This window comes from Macaca fascicularis, chromosome 6 (assembly GCF_037993035.2).
Source record: "Macaca fascicularis isolate 582-1 chromosome 6, T2T-MFA8v1.1".
Lineage (NCBI taxonomy): Eukaryota > Metazoa > Chordata > Mammalia > Primates > Cercopithecidae > Macaca > Macaca fascicularis.
This window is the reverse complement of record NC_088380.1, coordinates 36,120,859-36,144,753: the sequence shown is the minus strand read 5'-3', so window position 1 is coordinate 36,144,753 and position 23,895 is coordinate 36,120,859. Positions and strand designations below refer to the sequence as shown.

The 23,895-nt window shown below is 38.9% G+C and overlaps 1 protein-coding gene and 1 long non-coding RNA gene across 3 annotated transcripts; one reads left to right on the top strand and one right to left on the bottom strand.

Annotated features, from left to right (window-relative positions):
• Positions 1–439: 439 nt before the first annotated feature.
• Positions 440–22,963, bottom strand: IL7R (interleukin 7 receptor). 2 transcript variants are annotated; one of them, XM_045393613.2, is made up of 8 exons: positions 22,798–22,963; positions 18,854–18,992; positions 12,545–12,702; positions 8,788–8,945; positions 6,378–6,546; positions 5,493–5,586; positions 4,446–4,521; positions 440–4,051 (listed from the first exon to the last, which is right to left on the bottom strand). In XM_045393613.2, the coding sequence occupies exons 1-8, from the start codon at positions 22,877–22,879 to the stop codon at positions 3,548–3,550; spliced, it is 1,380 nt and encodes a 459-aa protein (XP_045249548.2). In that variant the 5' UTR covers positions 22,880–22,963; the 3' UTR covers positions 440–3,547. The 2 variants fall into 2 exon arrangements, with proteins under 2 accessions (XP_045249548.2, XP_065402226.1); XM_065546154.1 differs by lacking the exon at positions 5,493–5,586.
• Positions 9,234–18,993, top strand: LOC141406981 (uncharacterized). Its single transcript, XR_012413611.1, has 3 exons — positions 9,234–9,318; positions 16,172–16,248; positions 18,784–18,993. It is a non-coding gene; the product is annotated as an uncharacterized lncRNA (long non-coding RNA).
• Positions 22,964–23,895: the final 932 nt, after the last annotated feature.

The following is a 23,895-nucleotide window of genomic DNA, read 5'->3' as shown; positions in this document are numbered from 1 at the left end:
ATTCCTGATTAAAATCCTGCCAAGCACCTCTATTTTCTGCAGAATAGATGACAACTTCTTAGGCTGCCATGCCAAATGCTTAATCATTGGCCCCCACCAATTCTTCCAAGCCTAATCTCCAGCCACTACTCTGCAGACTGTAGGGACTACGTATACCAAGTGAAATAGGTGTCCATGCAGGGCTTCCATTGAACCACCTGTTGAGTGAAGCAACACTCTGTTCTCTCTGTTAAATACATTGACACATTGAGACTTAACTACTAGCAGGCTGTCTTCTAGTGCAGTGGTTCTCAACCTTTTTGGGACCAGTGACTGGTTTTGCGGAAGACAGTTTTTTCCATGGACATGGGGAGGTGAGTTTTCAGGGGCTGAAGAGACGTGTGGTCCATTTTGGGAATCCCTCTAGCCACGGTTTCCAGAGAAGACAGACACAGCCACAAAGAGTTCCATGGCATTTAATTAAATATGAGATGGTTACATTGTACACTTATATAGTAAGCAGCTCTGTGAAATGTTTGTAATGCATGTGGATAATACATGGTCAAATCAGAGATCTTCACTGTAGTGACAAATGGGTATTTTAAAGAATAATCCCAACAATAAACCATGGAGCTGACAAAAATGCCTCCTGATCTGCATCATTTCCAGGAGCTCTACCACATATTCTTCCTGACCTGTTCCAAGTCTTGTAGCCCCTCTAGAAGACCTAAGAAAACACAGGTATGCACCTCTGAAATAGCCCATACTTGGCTTTTCTGAAGCAAATTCCCATGGAAACCACTGTCTGAAGGAAGAGGCAAAGGCTGGTAGGAAATCAGCCAAATAAGCCAGGGTGCCCTAGACCCAGACATGGTTGTTGGACCAAATTAGTTGTCTTTTCATTTCATGCTATGTAGAACTGGCAGTTTACACTTCTGATTAATACATTGTCTCTGATCAGGAGGTTTATTTTTTTTCTTAATAAAATCTGAAAGGAGATTGGGCAGAATCAATTAGTAATCTTACATTACACATTGTCCCTAGGTATGTAATCAAGAATTAACAGCAGTTATGATTATATGATTATAGCACATGCATTTTAAATACTGCAGTAACAGACAGATGCTCAGACACTAAATTCCAATGAAACATATGCCAAACAACATTGAGACGAAGGATTTTAGAGCTGGAGATATCTCGACGTTTCTCTATGGTCATCTCTTCATTTCTTCGAGAGATTGTCTATTTATACCAAGGATACAAAATTACGGCTCCCAGTTCTGACTTAACGTGTGAGGTTGGGTAGTTTACCTGTCTTCTTGTGTCCCAATTTTCCCGTAAGTCAAAGAAAGTAACAATAAATACTTCAAAGAACCTCTGTGAATAAGGTATCAGAGACCTAGGTTTGGCATGAGATTTTATGGAGCCTCCTATTTGAGATTTGACTCCCATTTCTACAAAAGGAACACCTGCCCACTGATGAAAAATGTCTTCTGCTGCCCACAAACCAGGCAGATTCTACTTTTCCTCCATGGAAATTTACATCATTTTTGTGGCATTTGCCCTGTCTCCAACAGGGCACTTTCAATATGCCTCTTTTATAGCATTTTATAATATAACAATAATTTGTTTACCAAGTTGTCATTTTCATTAGGTTTTGTAATTTATGAGGCAGAATGCCATCCTTTTGTTTGTCTTTAGGTCCCCTGTGCCTAATACTATGATTGACACGTAGCAGGCTTTCCATAAATGTCTACCAAGGAGGTGGAAGGAATGCTTATGGAAGTGCTTTGAAAATTGTAAAAGCACTAGGCAAACCTAAGGGATTATGGCATTGTATTTATTACTGCTGGTGCAGAGGAGGGCACTTCAGAAAGTAAAACATTCACCTGAAGAATAAGATGGTCTGATTTTACCAGTCCTTTAAGCCAACAGATAAGGTCCATTCATCCGCAGTTAAAACCCCATTCACAGACAACACAAAACAAAACAAACAAGAAAACTAAAATATCAGAAACACCTAGTCCCCCTAAATAAAGTAAAAACAGAACAAAGAAGAAAATTCAAAACAGAAAAAAAATAACAACAAATCTCAAACAAAACCCTAAACCTATGACCCCTTCTCTAGTTTTCTGTGCAGCATCTGCCCTTTGTGGTTCTGTCAATAGCCAGGGTTTGGAGGTCTGTGGGAGAGGGGTTTGCTGCACTTCCCTGAGCTGACATTACTGAGTTGCCTTGACTTTGAGCTAGTCATTGTAAGTCAATCTAGACCAAGAAAGGTAAGATGATAAATATCAAGCATTAATATATCTCTTCCGTGTATCTTCAAGAATGTAGCCACAGTCAGTTCACTCATTGCATGTACTTGTGACTCTTTTTCCCTGAAGTTTGTGGCAGCATCTATTGTTGGAGAACTTGGGACAATTTGGGGATGAATTTAGGTTGGGGTAGTGTCTATACACGTGGGAGGGGTCATGCCTCCTCTCACTCATCAAACGTACCCTTGTCCAGGGTCAGCGACATGTTCCTCTGAGATCATGGATGGATGTGGTTGGGTGGTAGCAGCAAAAGAATCACAGTCTTGGTAACAAACAGGAGAAATTGTGAGTTTCTAATTTATTCCCTCTTGAGCTTATTTTCAGAAAAATGAAATCAAATGGGCTTCATGGCTTTTTCTTGCCTTCTTTACCTTCTCTTGACATGGCTGGTCATGGGACTTCACACCCACAAGACCATTTCTTCCCCTCTTTCTTTCTTATAATCATTTTAATTTAAGCGACCATATGTATGTTCACACTTGTCTGGGGGCAGTCCTAGTTTCTGCTCATTGTCCTGGAGGGATTATACGTAAGTTCCCCTTTCACTTTCCAAAGTGACTCAGTTTGGATCATAAATTATCTAAGCACACCCTGTTACTAGTGAGACCTGGCACTCAAGAATGGGGCATTCCTCAGTGAACAGAAAGGCGCATGGCTCAGGGAACTGCAATTAGACTCCCAGCCATCATATCTTGGCCCCACCCTTCACTGTGTGAACAACTTGGACAAGTTACTTAACTCCTTAGTTCTGAACTTAATGATCTATAAAAAAGTGAGTAGTCATAGTAATTGCACACACCCCCCAGTATTATTGTCAGGATGGAGTGAGACAAGGTGCACAGAGCACTTGCAAAGCACTGGATATATATTAAATCCTAATAATGGCAACTATAATTTTTTATTTTCCTTTCTTTCTTTTCCCTCATGCTCTCTTCCTGCCTTCCTCACTCCTCATTCATTTTCTTTACTCTTTCATTGCTTCCTCTTAAAAAAAAAACAGCTGAATCATTTAGTCACCTTAAACCTTGTGACCAAATCCACATGGTAGAAGCAGGATGCTCTTGCCTCATGTTGAGTGCCACTGAACTCAGGAAGAGTGGTCAAAGCAAGGCTTCAGAATCCTGTAGACTGTGTAGTGAGGTTTTGCTAATTTTGTCTTCTCTTTGCTGTGAGGGAGAGTAGGAACTCTAGACTTCCCCTTTAAATCATCTTTGTCACTCACGGTAAGTTCAGTCTGGGTTTCTTACACTTCACTGGTTTTGGTAGAAGCTGGACATGGTGACATACGCTTCTTCTTGATTTGATCCCAGCGAAGTAAGAATGGGCTGCCCTTGAGCAACTGGGTTCAATGTCAGGATTCCGGATTGGAGAGAAAATGGAGGGGGCAGGGTGCTGTTTGTAGTCCCAAGGCTAAGCAGGAGGTCCTGGTACACATGAGGCCCATTCTTGCCACTCTCCCTGCAGTCTAGGGACCTGGAAGAGGAGAGTATAGGGGCATCACATGCACTGACATTCCCAGCCAGGCATCTGAGGGATGAATCTCTTTCAAAACTTTCTGGGGTGATGACCACATCCTCAGATGGGCAGCTGGGGCTCTGCACATCCCCTCCAAGCCTCTGCTTCTTAGATTCTTCTAGTTGCTGAGGAAACGTATCTTGCAGAAAACCTTCCACTTCATCTCTAGCTTGAATGTCATCCACCCTATGAATCTGGCAGTCCAGGAAACTTTCGGGATTGAAACTCACATTTAAATTCTGCATGGAAAAAGCAGAAAAGGCATTAAGATGGCACCAGAGAGACACACCACCAAATGTTCAGTTCCAGAGTAGGTCTAAAGAGTTTTCTGACAGGGAATGTCACAGAATTGCCTGCATATTCCTCAATGGACTCTTTGCTTCTGGAGCTTCTGAGACACTTCAAGACTTGAAGTGACCACTGGTGTGACCTCCAGCCCCAGGGAGCCCAGAAGTTCTGAGATGTGTATCTTATTTCAGTTCCCTACTACAGCTAGGGTCTTAGGAGGGACCCTAGTTACAGGATGCATCAAATACCAAAAGGTGAGGTTCAACTGTTCCTTGTCCTGGAATATCATTCTTGGCCACCGGGATGTTGCCAACACAATACTTTTTAAGCACCAAAAGCACTCACCTTTCTTGGTTTCTTACAAAGATGTTCCAGAGTCTTCTTATGATCAGGGAGACTGGGCCATACAATAGGCTTAATTCTGAAATCAGAGAACATTGATAGATGAAGTGAATGGCAGAGGGCACAGGCACACTGAGTCTTCCCACTTACTCTAAGCCTGGAATCAGAAGAACAGATTTCTAGTCTTGGCTCTATCACAATTAGGTGGGTGACCATGGTCAAGGGACTGGTTTTCTGTGGGCCTCGGTGCCCTATCAATTCAAGGAGGGGTTGGACCAGAGACCACTGCTATCAATGCATTCCGTGAATAAGACATGACAATAATATACCTCTGGGAAAAAGCCCTAGAGGGAAGGAACACCAAGGCTTGCAAGGAGGTAGTTTTGGTGGAGCTATGGAAGTACATTTCGACCCCGTTGTTTACTTCCAATTTAAGTGTTGTCTTTTTATTCCTTCCCTTTACTGACAGCAACTCTGGCAGCTAATTTTGGTGGAAGTGGGGGAATATTTTTCAAGTTACCCAGGGAAATTGCTTAGTACTTTCAAGGCAGTACTTTTCAAATTAAAGTATTTGTAATCCTGGGAATATATAGCCTTCTGCCAAGGGCATTCTCCTAGTATAGTAAGTAACTTAACAAGTGCCTGTTTAAAACATCATTTTTATGATGAAACAAACATAGCCTTAGCATGGATTAGAACACAAAATCCCATGAATTTATATGTTTAAAGTCAAGACTTCAAGTGCATTGTGCATTTGCCATGAATGATGGCTTCTGCAACCTTTAGGAGATACTGGAAGAAAAGCTTGGGAAACATTGCATTACAGAATTCTTACTTTGGGGACAGGGTTTGCCTAATGTCCAGTTTATACATTTTTGCCTCTTATGAAATTAACTGTGGAAATTCACTGAGGATAGGTAGGGATATTGGGCACTAAATTTGTGAAATGCCTTAATCCCCTTTGTGGTTTTCTCATCAATAAATGGGACTCAAGCTCTGACTGTCTGTGATCCCACACAATCACCCTTTTTATTAGTTGAAGAAGGTCACCTTTTTTTCCATAACACACAGGCCAAGATGACCAACAGAGCCACAGAGAAAAAACTCAAAATGCTGATGGTTAGTAAGATAGGATCCATCTCCCCTGGAAAGCAAGAATAGATCGTAGTGAGCATTCAGTAGCCATGCAGTGGGGGTAGGGTCTCAGGATGCTTTGCATTTACTTAGTAATGTGGGCCGACTTACTACTTCCTGAAAGTTGCTTTTGAGTTAACAGAAAGATGTGACAGCTTTATAGAGGGAGTTTGGTTTAAAAGGCATTGACTTGGGTGACCAGGCCTAGAGCATCTGCCACTTGAAATGTAAACGTGATCTAGCATCAAAGGTACCAATGTTCTCTTCCCTTCTTAACTTTCTACCAGTGGAAAGAAGCCAGAGCAGGAGATGATGAAAGAGATGTTCACCCCTGTTGCAAATTCTAGGGAGGGGATGTCTCAGTTCCTAGACATTCTCAGTTCCAGTCCCAAGGACATCTTCATCCTTCTGGAAAAGGACAGCCACACCTGTCCACATACCTGACACCAATAAAGGTGCTTCTTAGAGGGGCCTTAAAGACTGCAACCATTGGGGTCCCAGGCTAGATTGGTTAACTGGAGGTAGTGGGTGGGGATTTTGTTCAAAATGTATGGCAGCTTCCAGGAACACAGATGGCCTGTACTAATTCTCAGGTAATAAGGACCCCGCTCCCTCTGCTTCCTTGTTCTTTACAAAAGGGGCAAAGATAGCAGGCAAGTCATTCTCCAAACAAAGTGTAAGACTGTCCTCCAGGGGTGTCCTATTTTGCAGGTTAGTTTCAACAATCTTCCTCTCACTTGCTCCCACACTTTGACATGCAAAGCACTCTGGGGGAACAAAAACTCTACCACCATTCCTTACCTGGGCTATTGTTGATCTCTGGAGTTCTGAAGTAGTAACTTGGACTCCATTCACTCCAGAAGCCTTTAAAATAGTGATCAGGGATGGATCGAACTTTAATCTCATACATTGCTTCAGGTTGGAGGTTTCTCTGCAGGAGTGTCAGCTTTGTGCTGGATAAATTCACATGCTAGAGAGTAGAGGGCAGTTACATTCTTAGGATGGGAAAAGAGGTGTTGTCTAAATCTCCCACATCATTTCAAGTGGGATTCCTTTAGTCCCATAAGCATTCTCTCAAGGTTGTCTCATATTTGTTAGAATAAGGAGCTCTGATATGTAAAGGAGTCAACAGCAAAATTAGGGACAGAATCTGAGCTGATAAAGGATGTTGTGAGTAGTCTAGGAGGAGAGTGAAATGATGGGTCTTATTCAGGTGAGTTAGGCACTGCCCAGGCTCTCCCTTTCCACACTTCAATATCTTCTTCTTTTCTCTCTATCCTTTCGCATATCAAGGGGAGAAGAAAGGTTAGGTTAGGTTAGTGAGCAGGAATCATTTCTCTCCAGAAAGATGCCATTTTACATTGTGAATAGTGATATAGAGACAAAAGCCTCCCCCACACAGTGTATTATCTTTAAGATAAAAAAACTCTATAAATTTGATAGATAAAAAGTAGTCCATTGTTATTTATATCTGTATTTATTTAATAATTAGTTCATTTCATGTATTTATTGAATTTATTCCATATTTCATGAGATTGTTCCCAAATATTTTGCTCATTTTTCTATTGTGATTTTTTTTAATGAATTATAAGAGTTTGTTATCTATTAATGATACTAACCATCTATCAGCTGTTTATGTGGCAATTTAAGCCTACTTTTAAATTTGCATTTTTGATTTTTGATTATTATGTGTGTTGACATATGTAAGCCTCTACATTTTATGTAGTCACATGTCTCAATCCTTTCCTTCCTTCTACAGCTTTGATGCTTAGAATGTTCTTCTTCATGTCAAGATTATGTAAACATTTGGCTATATTTTTTCTAGTTTGTTTAGAGTTTCACTTTTATATAATTTCCTTAAATCATCTGTTATTTTGTTGTTGTTATATGAAGGCGGCTAGGCATTTATCATAATTTTTTTTAATTAAAATATTTTTGGCTGGCGTGGCGGCTTATGCCTGTAATCCCCAGCACTTTGGGAGGCCAAGGTGGGTGGATCACCTGAGGTGAGGAGTTCAAGACCAGTCTGGCCAACATGGTGAAACCCCAGCTCTACAAAAATACAAAAATTAGCCAGGCATGATGGTGGGTGCCTGTAATTCCAGGTACTTGGGAGGCTGAGACAAGAGAATTGCTTGAACCTGGGAGGCGGAGATTGCAGTGAGCCAAGATCGTGCCATTGCACTCCAGCCTGGATGACCGAGCAAGATTTCGTCTCAAAGAAAAAAATAAAAAAATTTTTTTTTTTTTTTAGTTAACTAATTGTCCTGGAAGCATTTATTCATAATCCTTCCTTTCTCCAGTAAGTTGCTTTTCCATTGGTGCAATTTTCAGATGAATAATGAAAGATGGCAGGATCAAGGGTGGGGTGGGTAAGTAGAAGGAGGGAGCAGGTGGTTTGGGGCAGGTGTTACATTTATGCAAGTGGCATCTTGCATCTTACTGCAAACAAACAAGGCCAATCTTGGCCGGAAAAAAGATGACAGCAAGAATAAGAAGGCCTTGAGAAAGAGAAATCATCATCTCTCCTCTTCGTCTCTGAGGTGCAGAAAGAACAAAAGTTAGGCTGGTGGGTTAAGAGAAATCTCATAACCTGGTACACTCCACTCTTCTGCCACCTCCTCCCCAAAATAAATTTCAGGGACTGCCAAATCATTCCAACCTCAACAAATCATGAAGAGAGCATCTAAGTAACCCTCCTGATTATGAAGAAAAATTAAGCTGTTACTTCAAAAACAAAGACCTTGGGCTTTAAAATAAAAACAAAGCAGAGACAAACATTATGCCTCTCTTCCTTACCTCATGCTGGTCCCATGAATCCCATAAGCCAGAATGTGGCTATGACTTGGTGATCATAACCAGATAAACATTTTTGCCAGATTTGCCTATGAAAGCGGCACTAAACATGATACTTTTTGAGGCCCCTGAATACAGAGGATTAATTTGGCCTCAATCTTTATTGTTATCCATCTCACTAATGTAGAAACATTCTGAAGACCAAAATTAGAGCAGAAAAAATAACCAGAGCTAGAAGAGTATGCACCAGGGAAGATCCAGGTTTTTGTGGGGCCAATATTGGGAGCTTCTTTCAGTAGAAGGTAGGTTTTGAAAGCAAAATTGTTGGGTCCTCCCAGGGGAAATGCACCAGTAGGCCAACAAAATAGAAAACATGAATAAGTTTTTATTTTATTAATGTAGATGAACTACATACCATCCATTTGTTTTCATCCTTTTCCTGGCGGTAAGCTACATCGTGCATTAAAACTTTTACATACTTCTTTTGCAAGTGTGATGTATTAAATGTCACCACAAAGTCATTGGCTCCTTCACGATAGATGACACTTAGGTCAAAAGGAGCCTCAGGTTTAACTGGAAAAGAAAAAGAAATAAATTCTGTCTAAAGGGCAGCCAAGGAAATAATTCTAGTATTTAAAATTCATCCCCTCTGCAAATCACTTTGACGCTTTTTGTGTCAGTAAATGGCCAACTATTCAGAAAACCATTTCTTCTTCTTGGGTTTAAATCCAGGCCACATTCTCCAGCCTCCCTTGCAGTGGGGTGTGGCCTTGTGAATGAAGTGGGCAGAAGAAATGCACACCCACTTCCATCCTGGCCCAGACACACACTCATATGTGACTCCTCGGCTGTGCCCTCTTCCACTACTTGGAGTCCTGCATTACAGACGGTGGAGCCACAGGATGGAAAGGGCCCTGAATACTGCTTGGAGAAGCCCCAGTTGCAGGTTAGAAACATCCATTTTGACTCTGATGTGAGTGAGAAATAAACTTACGGTGTTTGAGATATCATATGTTTGGGGGCTTATTTGTTACAGCAGCTTGTGTTAATTTTACACTAAAACACATCCTCTTTGCTTTTGAATATTGGAGAACTTGTTACTAATGAGCCCCAAAGCAGGAGTATTTAAACTCTGAGTCTTCATTCTTGTAATAAAATTAGGTTATATGCTGTGAACCTTGCACCTCATCTCAGCTACAGTGACATGAAGGGTCTGCATCCTGGCCCTGGCTAAGACCTTCCAGAGTGGCCTCAGGGGGTCCCCTCTGTCAGTCTCACTGACTTAATGCTGAAGGAATGTCTTAATTCCTCTTGGGCTTCCTCCTACTGCCTTCCTGCCTTGCAGAGTTGCTGTTAGAATCAAATGCTCCACACATGCTAAGCTGTTGGAGGGAGATCAGTATTACTTCAGGTAGAACAAACCCAGAGAAAGGTATTGATTTCCTAGAAAGGTCCTGAGACTTCCCTGTCCTGGCCTCTTGGCTGCTCATTGATCACAGCCTGGGAAGTTAGCTGTCTGGGGATGGGGGTGCTACTTTTTGCATGACTGATCTCGGGCGCAGTTGTTCACAAGAGGATGTGGGTTCATCAAACTTTCACTCAGTAGAGTGTGAGCTGGGATTTAGAGCTGCTTGCCAGCCCAATAAAACGCAGAGTTTGGCCCAGTTCTTGTTGTAGTCACTTGTTCATAGTGGTGACTGCCTGTTTCTGCTGCTTTGCCTTAGAGGTACTGAAAAAAAAGCAGTGACTTCGTTTTTCACCCTTGGATCCGTTATAAAAGGGAAGTTTATCAAAAGGAAAGATGCCCTGGACCTAGAGGGAAGCAGGAGGAAAGGCAGTGGGTGGACAACAGCCCAACAGAGAATGCTGCCAATGCTTTTGCCCCTCTCCCCGGTTCCTGCCCTCCATTCCATTCTCAACAAGGCCTTCTGAGCTGAAGCCCCTGCCCCGTGCCCATGTTTTAATAATAGAGGAATTAAAGGGAGAACCCATCTCCTGAGTACTGCATGCTTTGCTTACGCTGTCTTCAAACAACAGTCACTTATCACCAGCATATTGATAAGGAAACTGAATTTCAGAGAAGTTAATTATGTTCAGGTCCCTGTAAAATGGTTTAAAGGGATTCAAATTCATTTCTTTGATTCTGAGGCTCACTCTTCTTCATTTAGCTTTTGTTTCTCTACCTTGTTACATATCACAATGGCTGGTCCTGGTGCCCTCTGGACAGTTCTGCCTCAAGCCCAAATGATTTCTTTGAGCAAATTAGAAAAAGGGTCTCATTCGTCAAGCAATATTTTAGAGGGAATACATCCTTGTACAATCTGAACAATCATATCAATCTACTCTGCCCAGAGAAGTGGGAAGGCAGGAAGCTTCCCTCTTCAGCCTTACTGGGTTGGGAGACACCTAAACAAGGGGAAGTGAGGGTGCAGGTGGTGGCAGGGGAGCGCTAGCTCTGGGGCTCAATCAGAAGCATCCAGTTTAAATTCACTTAAATGGTAGTTCCATTAATGAAGTGTCCCATTAGGACCTAGGAGATGCTACTGTGAGACATGCCTCCACCACCTCTCATCCTGCTTGTCCAGGAGTGCTTTCTATAGCCCGAAGGGACTCACACCACCCCTTCCAAAGGACCTGTGCTATCAGCAGTGTGTGTACCGTACCTCTCCCCATTGCCGTTCGGATGAGGCATGTCAGATTTACAGTCTTCTGGGGGATGGAGACTGTAAGTGCATTAAGCATGTGGGATATGGGGATTTGGAGGTGGCAGGTGTCACCTGGAGACTCTTGGTGTGTTGTTAGTGATTATGTGCATGTAAATGCTTGCATGCTGGTGTGGAGTTTTGTAAGAATGGGCTCTCCCCTGATGCTCCAGAACCTCTGCCTTCTCTGCTCACTCTCAGAGAAGTGAATGTATATTTGCAATGTAAATGGTGAAACTTTAGATATGGTGCTCTATCCATAGAGGCCTCATCTCCAAATGATCAGAACCCAACTTTTTCAGAACCTCAGATATACCCTGTTGTTGTCATCCCTGGTCCTTTGCCACTAATCAGGACCCACACTTGTCATGGCCAACACTGCTTCTGTGTGGCCAACATGCACAGCCATCTGCCTAATGTCTCTTTTCTACTACATTTGCTTTTTCACAAGTTAATTGTTCACACATGGAACTTCTGCTTTAACTCTCTATTTTACCATCTTAGTGAAACAAAACTGAGACAAAGCTGAGCTAGATTTCTCACTCTTTCCTGTCTTTAATGAGTATTGCTCTCTTACCTTTAATTTTCTTTTTGAGTGCTGAAGTGGGTGCGAATAGGGAATGCTAAAGGTATTTTTTTAGACATGGTTAACATTTAAATCAGTAGACTTTGAGTAAAGTAGATTGCCTTCCATGATGTGGTGGGCATCACCCCATCAGTAGAAGGCCTCTAGAGCAAAGACTGAGGTTCCTTGAAGAAGAAGGAAGTCTGTCTCAAGAGTACAATACAGAAAATCTGCTTGAGTTTCTTGCCCTGCGGAATTTAGACTCAGTACTGCACTCTTTCCTGCATTTCTAGCCTACTGGCTTGCCTTATGGATTTTTGCAATTGCCAGTTCCCACAACTACAAAAGTCAGTTTCTTAATAGAAATCTCTCCTGTCAATTATCTATCGATCTGTCTGTCTATCTATCTATCTATCTATCTATCATCTATCTATCCATTCTCCTATTGATTCCCTTTTTTTTTCCTAGAAAACTCTGACTAATAGAGAAGGCATATATACTTTTAAAAATAACTTGACAAGTTAGCTAAGCTTATTTGGGGATTTGGGGAGAATACCACAAAGAATTCAGAAGAAGGACAGGTGAGGAAGGAAAGAACAGGTAAGGAAGGAAAGGACACCTGTGGATGGATGACAAGAAACCCAGCTCCAGTTAGACACTTCATGTAGATTTGCACAAACACTCTCTTTCACAGGTGGGTTTGAAGATCCTCAGAATTCTTTCATGGCAGGAAAGTATAAATTTCAAAATTTTCATTTATTAAAAAAATTTGCAGTAGGGAATTAGCTATTGTCTATTGCCAATTGTTTCCACTACTTGTCTACTTTTAACCTACAGAATGTCCAGACACAGTGTTTTCAGGTATCCCCAAAATGACAACCATACCCTTATATACAACTTCTTACCTATAGTGGTTAGGTCTATTTTTTTGCAGGTTAGACTCTTTCCTCCAACCTTCACACATATATTGCTCTTTCCAATCAGTAAGAATTTCTTTGTCTCAATGAAATATATCTCTTGTAGTTTCCTGAAACTCAGGCACTTTACCTCCACGAGGGCCCCACTGTAGGAATAAAAAGGGGATATGTCTTGATTCAGGTAGGAGTTCCTGTATACTATGGAATAGTATCATATGCACATTGATGTATGTTAGACTTTAACTCTGTTCATAGGTATGTGGGTGGGTGAGTGGAGGCATGTTCAGGAATGAGAGATAATGAATTAAAATCATATGGCTTTCTGCTGCTATGATACTTACTGATGATTTACTTATAATTAGATGCAATTGAACCTGAAATAGTCAAAACATGTTTATAAAATTATAGGAAATTTCTGTATTTTTTATAATTGATCATTGAAACACAAATGCTTTGTTCAGGTAAAAAGGTAATTGCTTTTTTTTTTTTTTTTTTTTTTCTGCTGTTCCATAGGAATATATGTGAGAAATAAGAGCCGTAAAAATATTGATTAAAAACGAGTTAAAGAAAATGATAACATAGTATAAAGGGTTATATATATAGTATCACATATACTTAATGGGTAACGTAAGGGATTTTCATAGGTAATTTTGGCTGATAAACCCTAACAAGACCGGTTAAGAAAACAAAAGATATAAATTACTAATATGTGGAATGTAAGAGGAGATATCACTATAGAACATGCAGATGTTAAAGGTACGATAAGGAAATTTTAAATGTTATTTTAATGTATATAATAACTTAGATGTAATGAAAATGTTTTCATAAACACAAATTAGTAAATCTGACCCACATAGAAATGGAATATTTCAAGAGTTATATTTCTCTCAAAGAAATTAAACTTATTATCAGTAAACTTTCCCACAAAGAAAACTCTATGCCTGATGGTTATATTCTGGTAAATTCTATCAAATGTATAAGGAAAGAAATAATGCCAATCTGACACAAATTCTTTTGGAAACTAGAGGAGGAATGACCCTTGTCAACCTATTTTTTGAAGCTAGCTTAATCCTTGTACCCAAACCTGGCCAAAATATTACAGAAAAGAAGCTGATAGACAAATATCCCTCAAAATGTATAAGCAAAATTTTACCAGAAAATACTAACACAGTAATTTTAATACATAATGACAAAGTAGGGCATATCTCAGGAAACCAAAGCAGGTTAAACATTCAAAAATTAATCAATATAATTTGCCACATTAACAGACTAGAAGACATAAATAACCTGGTTATAGTCAACTGATGCATTCAAAGCATAACTTAGTAACATGAATGCATCTATTCATATTAAAAACTCACAGCAAATAAGAAATAGAAAGTTACTTCCTCAACCCAATAGAGCGCATTTACAAAAGCCTATAGTTAATATCATATTTAATGCTGAAATTGTGAACACGAATTGTTTCCCTAAGACCAGGACACGACGGGATATCCACTTTCACCATTTCTATTCAGTGATGTACAAGAGGTTTTAGCCAATGCATAAGGCAAGAGAAACAAATAAAATGTATCCAGATTGGAAAGAAGGAAAAAATACTTCCAGCATTTGCAGACAACGTGTTTATTCACGTGGAAAATGGTAAAGAATATTCAATACAACTACAGAAATGAATAAAGTGAGTTATCAAGGCTATTATACAAAAGTAAGTTTATATGTCTATAGGCTAGCATCAAACAATTAGAAAATAAAATTTAAAAATGATATTTCAATTTATGATATAAATAAATACATAAAATATTTAGAAATAAAAGATGTTCAAGGTCTTTGCACTAGAAACGACAAAACATTGTTGACAGGTTTTAAAAGAAATCTAAATAAATAGAGAGCTATGTTTATGGACTAGCTAATTCAATATTGATAACATGAAATTTTCCCCAAAATGGCCTATATAATATTACTCAAAATCTCAGTAGAATTTTTTAAGAAATTGACAAGCTGATTCTAAAATTTATGTGGAAATACAAGGAACTCATGATAGCCAAAACAACACTGGAAAATGGAAGCCTCAGAAACCCGACTTCAAACTTAGTATAAAGCTATGATAATCAAAACAATTTAGTACTGGCATAAGGATAAATAAATTGACCAATAGAAAGAACAGAGAATTCAGAAATAGACTCACATATAATGTTGATGGATTTTTAAATGCAGGCACCCAATAAATTCAATGGAGTCATAGCACATCATTTTCAACCAATTTATTTGAAACAGCTGAGTAAATGTATAGAAAATATAAACCCTAGTTCCATATAGTTATATAGGGTTAATTATATGTCGGATATTAACCTAAATATGAAGGCTAAAATTGTAGAATATTTAAAAGAAAACATAAGAAAATATCTTCCCAATTTTGGGAGTAGGCAAAGGTATCTTAGCAAGGATACAAAAAGCACTACATATAAAAGAAAATGAATGATATATTAGACTCCATCAAGACAAAAAAAACTCTTGCTTATTAAAATGCACCGTTAAGAAAATAAAATGGCAAACTTCAGACTAGAAAATAGATGCAATACATCTATCTGACAAAGGAAATGTATACAGAATACATAAAGAACTCATATCCAGCAATAATAAAAGGACAAATAACTCAATGATTTTAACAGATTCTAACCCAAAGAAGACATGCAAATGACCAAGTATATGAAAAGATGTTCAACATTTGTTATTTGAGAAATACAAATTAAAAGCCTAGTGAGATACTATCCCAAACTCAAATGTTGCAAGTGATGTGTAGCTCTCATGCATTGCTGGGAGGAGAGTAGAATGGTATAACCACTTTGAAAAACTGTTGGGCAGTTTCCTATAAACTTAGATACCCTCTTACTTTGTGACACAGCAATTCCATTCTGAGGTTTTATACCCCAGAGAAATGAAAATACATATTCACAAACTGATTTGTCCAAGAATGTGAACAGCAACCTAAAAAAGAATAGTCTCAAACTTGAAAAAACACAAATATTCATAAAGAGGAGAAAGAATTAAAAATTTGTGGTATATTCATACAGTGGAATTACTATTCAGCAATTGAAAAGATGAGCTATGAGATGGACATCAACATGGCTAACTCTCACAAACACTGTGTTAAATGAAAGAAGACAGAAAAGAATAAAGAGTATTTTATTAAAAAGAACTATCAGAAACAGGCAAAAACCAAAGGGTAATAAAATTGAGAATTATGATTGCTCCTGGGATATGAAGATTGACTGGAAGGGAACATGAAGCGCCCTTCTAGGGAAAAAAAAAAAAGTTCTATATCTTTACTGTTGGAATGGCTACACGTCCTAGACATTTCTCAAAATTCACTAAAGTTTTGTGCATTTTACCACACATAAATTTTACCCCTAAAATCCATTGTAATCAAACAAGAAAGTAAACAAAAATAAATAAATAATGTAAAAATTAAAGAAGTAACAAAGGTATATATTCTCATTGTAAAGATAGAATAAAAGTAAAATCCTAGGGTTATTTTCCTTTCCTAACTCTAAATTTAATTTTCCTCTTCTGTGATAAACACAGTTACCAATTTGTTTTTCCTATGTGCTCTTTAAGCTCAGCCAAATAGCTCTAAAGAGGCATACCTGGGTCAAATTGGAAGTGAAGATCTGGGCAGAAAAAAGTTCCTCTGGGTAAGTGTGCGTATATGAAAGAATTCTTTCCATTAACCAGATGTAATTTTGTTTAAATCCTAAGGAGTGTGTTCTAGGAAGGCCTTTTACTACCTACAACCCACAATGTGTGTTGGTTTTCCTTGGTGAACTGGATGTGTGTACACTCTTCTCTAAATGTGCTCAAATGAGTCCTTTCGAGAACGGCTCCTGGACTCAGCAGAAAAAGAGAAGCATGTTTGTCTAGCTTCGGGTGAGCTGGCCAGGAGGTTAAACACAGGGGAGAGTGCCCCAGCTTCAGGTACAGAATCTTTCACCTTTGGTTTATTGTGGTCTGAGTGACTGGTTAAGCTCCTACGGTCATGAAAACTAGAGATTGGTGAAGAAATGTTAAGTTAGTTAACTGGCAAAATATATTGATTACTTTGGGGACATTCCTTAAAACTGTTCTCCCAAATCGTTATTTTTGTTAACGGCTATCTTTTAGGGTATGCAATTGTTTAGGCTTTAAAGAGTATGCGTGTATGTGTGTGTGTTTCAAAGTTACTAGGGAGTTGTGTTCCTTGTTGGGGTAGATGGGCTTTCCCATTTGGAACAGGATAAAAATAAAAACTGAATTTTTGGGTAAGGTAGACAGATACCAGGGAATAAGCTTAGGACAAACATCAGGTGGAAAGATCTGAAGATGGCAATGTCACGATTTGATAAATAAATCTAGAAGGGGAGACTGGGAGCGGGGTCCCATTTCTGAATTTTAGGTAAACATGGGTTGTAGAGAAGCTAGGACAAAACTTTTAGTTCAATCCTTGAGTATAGAATATATTTGTAAGGAAAGTATGTGTGAAATATCCAATTACAGGCCCCAACCTGTAGCAAGTTTCTGGCACTGTTGGGAATTTAAGGGGGATCTAAAATGGTATTCTCAGCTCATTCCCATGTTTTTGAGAATGAAATTAATGAGCAATGGACAATCAAGGATGACTGTATGGCTGTCTTGTGAAACTGGGCATCCTTTTAAGGGCTCTGAACTCCAGGAGTTAATCTATTAAAGAACTCATACTTATATTTTCTGCTGAAAATATTTCTCAAGGCAGTCCCTTTCCAACTGAAATACCTGAATCCAATTGGAAAACCCAAATAGAGGAGGCTCTGGACAGATTACAATTACAATATGACAGGAAAAATCAAAAGACATGTTAAAGGGTAAGTGTGTTCAAGTGGGCAAGGAAGTGGTCAAATATGATGTGAATGAAAGTGAACAGAAAGGTCAACCTCAGCTTGGCCGAGAGAAACCAGGATGAACACTCAGCCCACCAGTCAAAAAGCCAAAGTCAAACCTCTGTGTGGGAGAGTGATTTGCCCATGAAAATGAGTGCATTGTTTGAATGAGTTGTTCGGCTATTTTAGTGCAATCCATTTCCAGCCTAGATTGTGGACAGTGAACAGGTTCCGGTTCTTTTGACATATTTTATTCCTGGAAAATGTGTTAGGGAAGTGAACAGAGGCAGACGGAGAACACAGTACACTACTCAAGTCCAAGAGCATGTTTATCTAAGGACTGCAGCAGGAAGCGCTGCAATGAATAGATGCAAGAAGCTCCCATAAATTAGCATAAACAGGAATTCAGGGCTTGTTTGGACTATGGACTGTGGAGAATTGTCTCAGTGTCTATGGAATGTAGGAAGCCTTCTATTACTACTGGTGGATCTTGATTTACTTTGCTCACTAGGACACTAAGTAAAAATTAGGTCATTCGGATACGAATTTGGAGATAGCCTCACATCAGAATTTCAAGTTAGAGTAGTGTCTCAAATCACCAGAGATAGTAACCCTTGGCAACAAGAGATGACTTATGGTGGAAGGAGAAGATAAAGTTCCCTGAGACCTTCAGTAAACTTTCAAATCAAAGACTCTTTTTCTTTGCCTTTTCTGTGAGACCTTGTGAAAAAAAATGCCAACTTGTTCCTGTCGATTTTTGGAAAATATACATTGAGAGGATCATCTGAAGTCAAATTGTGTCAAGATGGTAGAAGTTAGGTCAATATTCACAGAATTATAATTTAATGTTGCTTTCCCATTACTCGTTATTCACTGGCTATTTGGAATGATTTACATGATGAAACTATTTAACCATCACAACCTTCCTGTGAGGCAGGTTATCTCATTTTACAGGTGAGGAAACTGAGGCATAGATATATCACATAACTTTCTCTTGGTCAAAAAGCTAGTAAGCACTGGTATTGGGATTGGAAACAACGCAGTTTAACTCTCAGATGCAACTTGAAGACACTGGATTGTCTCATGTTGGGCAAACAGATTTTTGGTGAGGCATGTTGAAGGAGACGCAGGTTTTAAATTCTGACATGAAGTTGGGAGGGATGTGGGATCCCCAAGATCCAGAGTGTCATTTGACTGAGCCTCAGGATCTGAAAGTTGGACCATGAGAGTAGCTTTGCACGAGTGTTTTTGGTGAAGGACAAGCAGTTTCAGGAGGCTGTTGGGAATTCCTTAGATGTTAACATTTGTTAATTAGGCCACATATTCTTTCTTTTGCAGCTATTAAAAACAACACATGAAAAGAGAGACAGAGGATGCCTAAGCAACCATTAAAACCACCATCCCTCACCATATTTCAAATTCCAGATTGGTGGTGTTGACATCTGGGTCCTCAAAAGCACAGGTCAGTGAGTGCTGGGATCCATTCACTTCCAACTGGCTATAGCATGAGAATGAGTAGTCATCCAGTTCTGCATCTTCCAAGTCTCCTGGGGAGGAACAAACATGCAGCTGTTAATGAAACAAATAAATGCATCCTTTTGAAATATGGCATGACCTTAATAAAATAGCAGACTCCGTGGCAGACATGCAGTAGTAATGGATTATGTATTATCTAAGGAAGGAAAGCCCAAGGGTGAAGACAAGAAAAATGCTTCAAAACCAACCAACCAACAAAAAACAAAAAACAAAAATGCTCAATGCTAACAGAGTTTCCCAATAGAAAAAAAATCCATCATAATGAGTAAATAACCTCCAAATATTTCTGAGTTAAAGAACCAGAGGCACTGAACACATTTTTTTTCTGTATTTAAACTGGAGTTTCTTCTACTACATTTGTTACATTGATTGTCCCTATATTTCAAAGAAGAGACACTTTATTTCCATTATCCCCATGCTACCTAATCTCACTTTTGACTTTATTACAAATCATAATTTATTCCCTCCCTAGTATCTTTTTTTCTTAAATGAAGGACAATGATAGCTATCTTGCAGTCAGAATTTTGCTTTTTTAAGAGATCACTTTCCCTTGCCTAAAAAGGCATCCCAACTAAAAGTGGCACTGATTATCTCCATTGTCTTAAGCTACTGACTGAGACAAATATGGTTAGGAAAAAAATTAGATCTGGCAGGACTCAGATTTGGTGAAACTTCCTGTGAATATTGTACATACTGCTTCTCCTCTTATAGATTCTTCTATAGACACAGTATCTTATAGATTCTAGCAGGATTCTGGAAGAAAGTGGGGAACCAAAAATTTTCTTTTTTTTTTGCTATTACTTTTGGAAAGTGTAATCTGTCACACATAGTATTTGGTTTCTTAAGCTGAGTTGTAGACCCTATAATGAAATCTGCGTTTTGTATGTATGTTTTACATGATAGCAAAGTGAGGCTGGAATAAATATGTCAGAAAGTGTACAACCACTGGGACCTGAGAAAATCCAGAGCAAGCAAAGCCATTCTCAGAGTGCTCAAGTGTGAGCCTAGGACTGCGTCCATGTATTTTTGGTTCACTGGTACTAGAAATTAGATGCTTCCAAGGCTTTACACTGGAAACAGAATATACTAAAATCGAATCCCAGTTGAGTGTCCCAGAGACCAAGGGCTGTTGGAACAGCACTTTCTTTACTTAAATAACTCAGTAGGGAAAATGGGAAAGTTAGTAAAGCTGATTGTGAATGGACCAACCAGTTGAATGACAGATTGGCTCAGTCAAAGCAACAAATCTCAAACAGTCCTAGCTAGACCATAGGTGTGGGCGCTGCTCACAGCCACAGGCATTTATCTTTCTGGCCATTCCCAGAATCCATCCAGCTCACAGCTCTGCCACCAACGAAACTCTTTATGTAATTTCAGCAGGGTATGGCCCTCCTTCTGATGACAGCATGAAATAATGAGAGGCAGCCCGCTAATTTTGTAGACTTAGATTTCTTCCCTGTGCAGTGATAGCTTTCTAAACGCAGTGGTTCTGACTTTACATGGCACTCCTCACACTGTCCTGACATTTTCTCTTCCACCAATCCTATACACAGAACATAGATTATTATTTGGATTCAGACATCCTGTGGGCCATCTTTGTCTTCACGATTGTTCAATAGAGATGGCACGCTCTAGCAGATGCCGGCACCCACATCACAAAACAAAGGACTCCCACTTCCACTCAGTCTGGCAAAGCATACAATATACAAAGAGCCATTTATACCCTGTTTCCTGCACCTAAAATGGCTGTGTTTTAGGAAGCAGCTCACTGACTTTTCAGTAGATATTACTGGGCAGAGTTCCTTTGTAACCCAGAAAAATTCCCTTCAATGACTTATAAAATGTGATGGCATTTTACAAAGAGAATATTCTGCATGACATGAGCTGAAAAATTCTTGGCTAAGAGTAGTTAATGTACACAGTGGTTAAGACCTGTGGTGTCAGAGCTGGACAGATGTGCATTTAAATTCAGTCTGTGTAGTCTACCTGTGGTCCTCTGTCAGGTAGGCAACTTCTCTAAAACATGTGTTCTAATATATAAACTCATGCTATGAGCAATCACTGAATGGATATATACAAAAAGGCAGCTTAGAACACAGTAAGGATTTAATAGAGATTAGCTATGAGTATAATATTTTCTGAGAAATAAGTAATGAAAAGGTAAAATAAGAATTCTAATTCTGAAAATGTACATGAAACATTTGAGCTTCTCTTTAAAAAGTTTATGTCAATTGAAGGTGTTATAATCACTATGGTTTTGAAATTACATGGAGCTTTTGAATAATGAGTTAATCTATTATTCTTTAAATGCTCAATAATTAATATTATTCATATTTAAATAGGTATCTAGACATATTTATCCATAAAAATTTAAATTTTGTGGAATATGTATCATAGGCAAGCCAGTGTCATTTAGAAGTCTTCTTCCTACTGAAATGGAGTTAGTTGATTAATAGTGTAAATGATTTGGATTTTTAAAAAGTGTACCTTTCTTCTCTTGATCATCCTTGTGATGATCAGAAAATTGACAGCTTTCGACAAGCAGCAACTGAATGTGAATTCCTTATACCCCAAACTGGGAAGTATTTTGATGTAATCATGTGAATAGGGTAATTATACATCTTCTAAAAAATCTGAAACTTAAAAAGTTGAAGTGAAACTCAGCTTTCAACTAGAATTCTTATATATTTTAAAAATAGTATGATCACCATGGTGAAATAGTGAGTATAGATGACACCAAAGAGAGTAAGATTTATGTTTCCTGCCACACATCAGTCTTTGTGGAAATCCAAGGCAATGTTTAGCATAGAATAATGATCATCCCCCATAAAGTGAGTCATACACTGTAAAAAATGTCAAATTCTTTGACAATTCCCTTAATGAGAAAATTCTAGGGATTTCCATCCTTCGTAATAACATGACTCAAAATATATAAGCTGAGTCATTAGGCTGATGTGTTTGATATTGTCTACAGGCAAATACTCTTTAACTCTTGAAGTGAAAGGGCTTAATTTGCAGGAGCAAGTTGATTGTCTAAATTCCCACATGTCTCCTGCTGCTGTTAGACACTTCTGTCTAGTTTTGTTATAATTACAATGTGTTTATATATGGGCAGGGTTGGCTTCTCGGTACTAAGTTTTTTAGATCCCAAAGAGAATCATTACATATGGCCAATTTGTTGGTGTAGAGGCAATTCAGTGTATTGCAATGAGTAAACTTATGTAGATCTTTCTCTAGTCAGTTATTTACTTAAAATCTCACATAAATCTCTCAAAACTAAAGTACTTTGAAAACACTTTCAAAAGTTATTGGATGTCTACTATATTCTAGCCACTGATTTAGGTGTTGAGGATATAGCACTGGTCAATGCAGACAAAGCTATTGATTGCTTCTGGACATTATCTCATCCTGAAAGTTATGCTTTCAGGATTTCTTAAAAAGTCAAACAAAATGAATCCAATTTGATCTCCTGACAAAGTAAAATGACTTTGGACATTTTCCTATAAGCACAGTCATAGCATCTACATGAGTGTTCCTTTTGTAAGAGCAGAGGAATCATTCAACATTTAAGATCTACACTTGGGAGTGAAATGCATTCCTTCTTGAGAATTCTGAGGTCTTATAAACCACCCATAGTATTGACCCCCTGCCCCCTGTCATGGTGGTTAGAACATCTAAAAAAATGACTGAATATGTAGTCAATTCTCAAACTCCACTCCAACCCAGTGCCTGACTCAGGTCTGTTACGGAACTGAGTAGCCTGAAACCATGCTACAGATAATCCAAAATCCATAAGAAAAGTAAGAAATGACTCACCATTTTGCGCATAGCCACTTTCTCCAGAAACGACTTGAAGTAAAGAAAAAACCATGCCAAAAGTTGTACCTAGAATTGTCATTCTGAGAGAGAAAGAGAGAGAGAGATGTGTGAGCCAGTGTGTATGAAATGAATGAGAGGAAGAGGAAGGGAGGGAGGGAGGAAGACAGAGAAGCTTAGATCTAGGGCTTTATACTTATCTAACCACAGACAAGGGAAGTATAAACACAGCAAAAAAGAAGGCAAGTTCCAGAAACAGGAAGTCTGAGTAAAAATATTGCTGCTGTAAGCAGAGGTAAAGGACATGAAGAGAGAGAGCCTCTGAAATTATTGTTCCTCCTGGATATTCCCTGCAGCCTCCACACTTACTGCGCTTACTTTAAAGTAAGGCAGTAGATTCACACCTAGGCTCAAGCTATCTTAGGCTAGAGGCTACTTTATTTATTTTTTTAATTTTTATTTTTTTGAGACAGAGTCTTGCTCTGTTGCCCAGGCTGGGGTACAACTGCATGATCTTGGCTCACCGCAATCTCCACCTCCCAGGTTCAAGCAATTCTCCTGCCTCAGCCTCCTGAGTAGCTGGGACTACAGGCAAATGCCACCATGCTGGGCTAATTTTTGGATTTTCAATGGAGATCGGGTTTCGCCATGTTGGCCGGCTTGTCTCGAACTCCTGACCTCAAGTGATCTACCTGTCCCAGTCTCCCAAAGTGCTAGGATTACAGGCGTGAGCCACCGTGCCTAAGGGCCCACTTTAAAAGAATCTGAAGACAAAAACTCAAACTTACAAAGTGAATCAATTGGTTGTTTGGAGTGAGTTTTGCTTTAAAGAAACAGTCTGCACTATATGAAGTACTTTATCGTAGGTCTATTTTAAATAGCTTACCTCCAACTTCCAAGTTTCACAAGAATAGCAGTTTTTCTCTTTTGTTCTCTGTGTATCCCTGGTATTTACTCATATCTTATGCATCATAGTAGACATTCAAGAATTATTTGTTTAATGTAATGCAGAAGTTGGCAAACTATGACCTAGGGACCAATTTTTTAAAAATTATTTATTTATTTTTTTCTTTTTCAAAAGATCATTTTTCCCCAAGT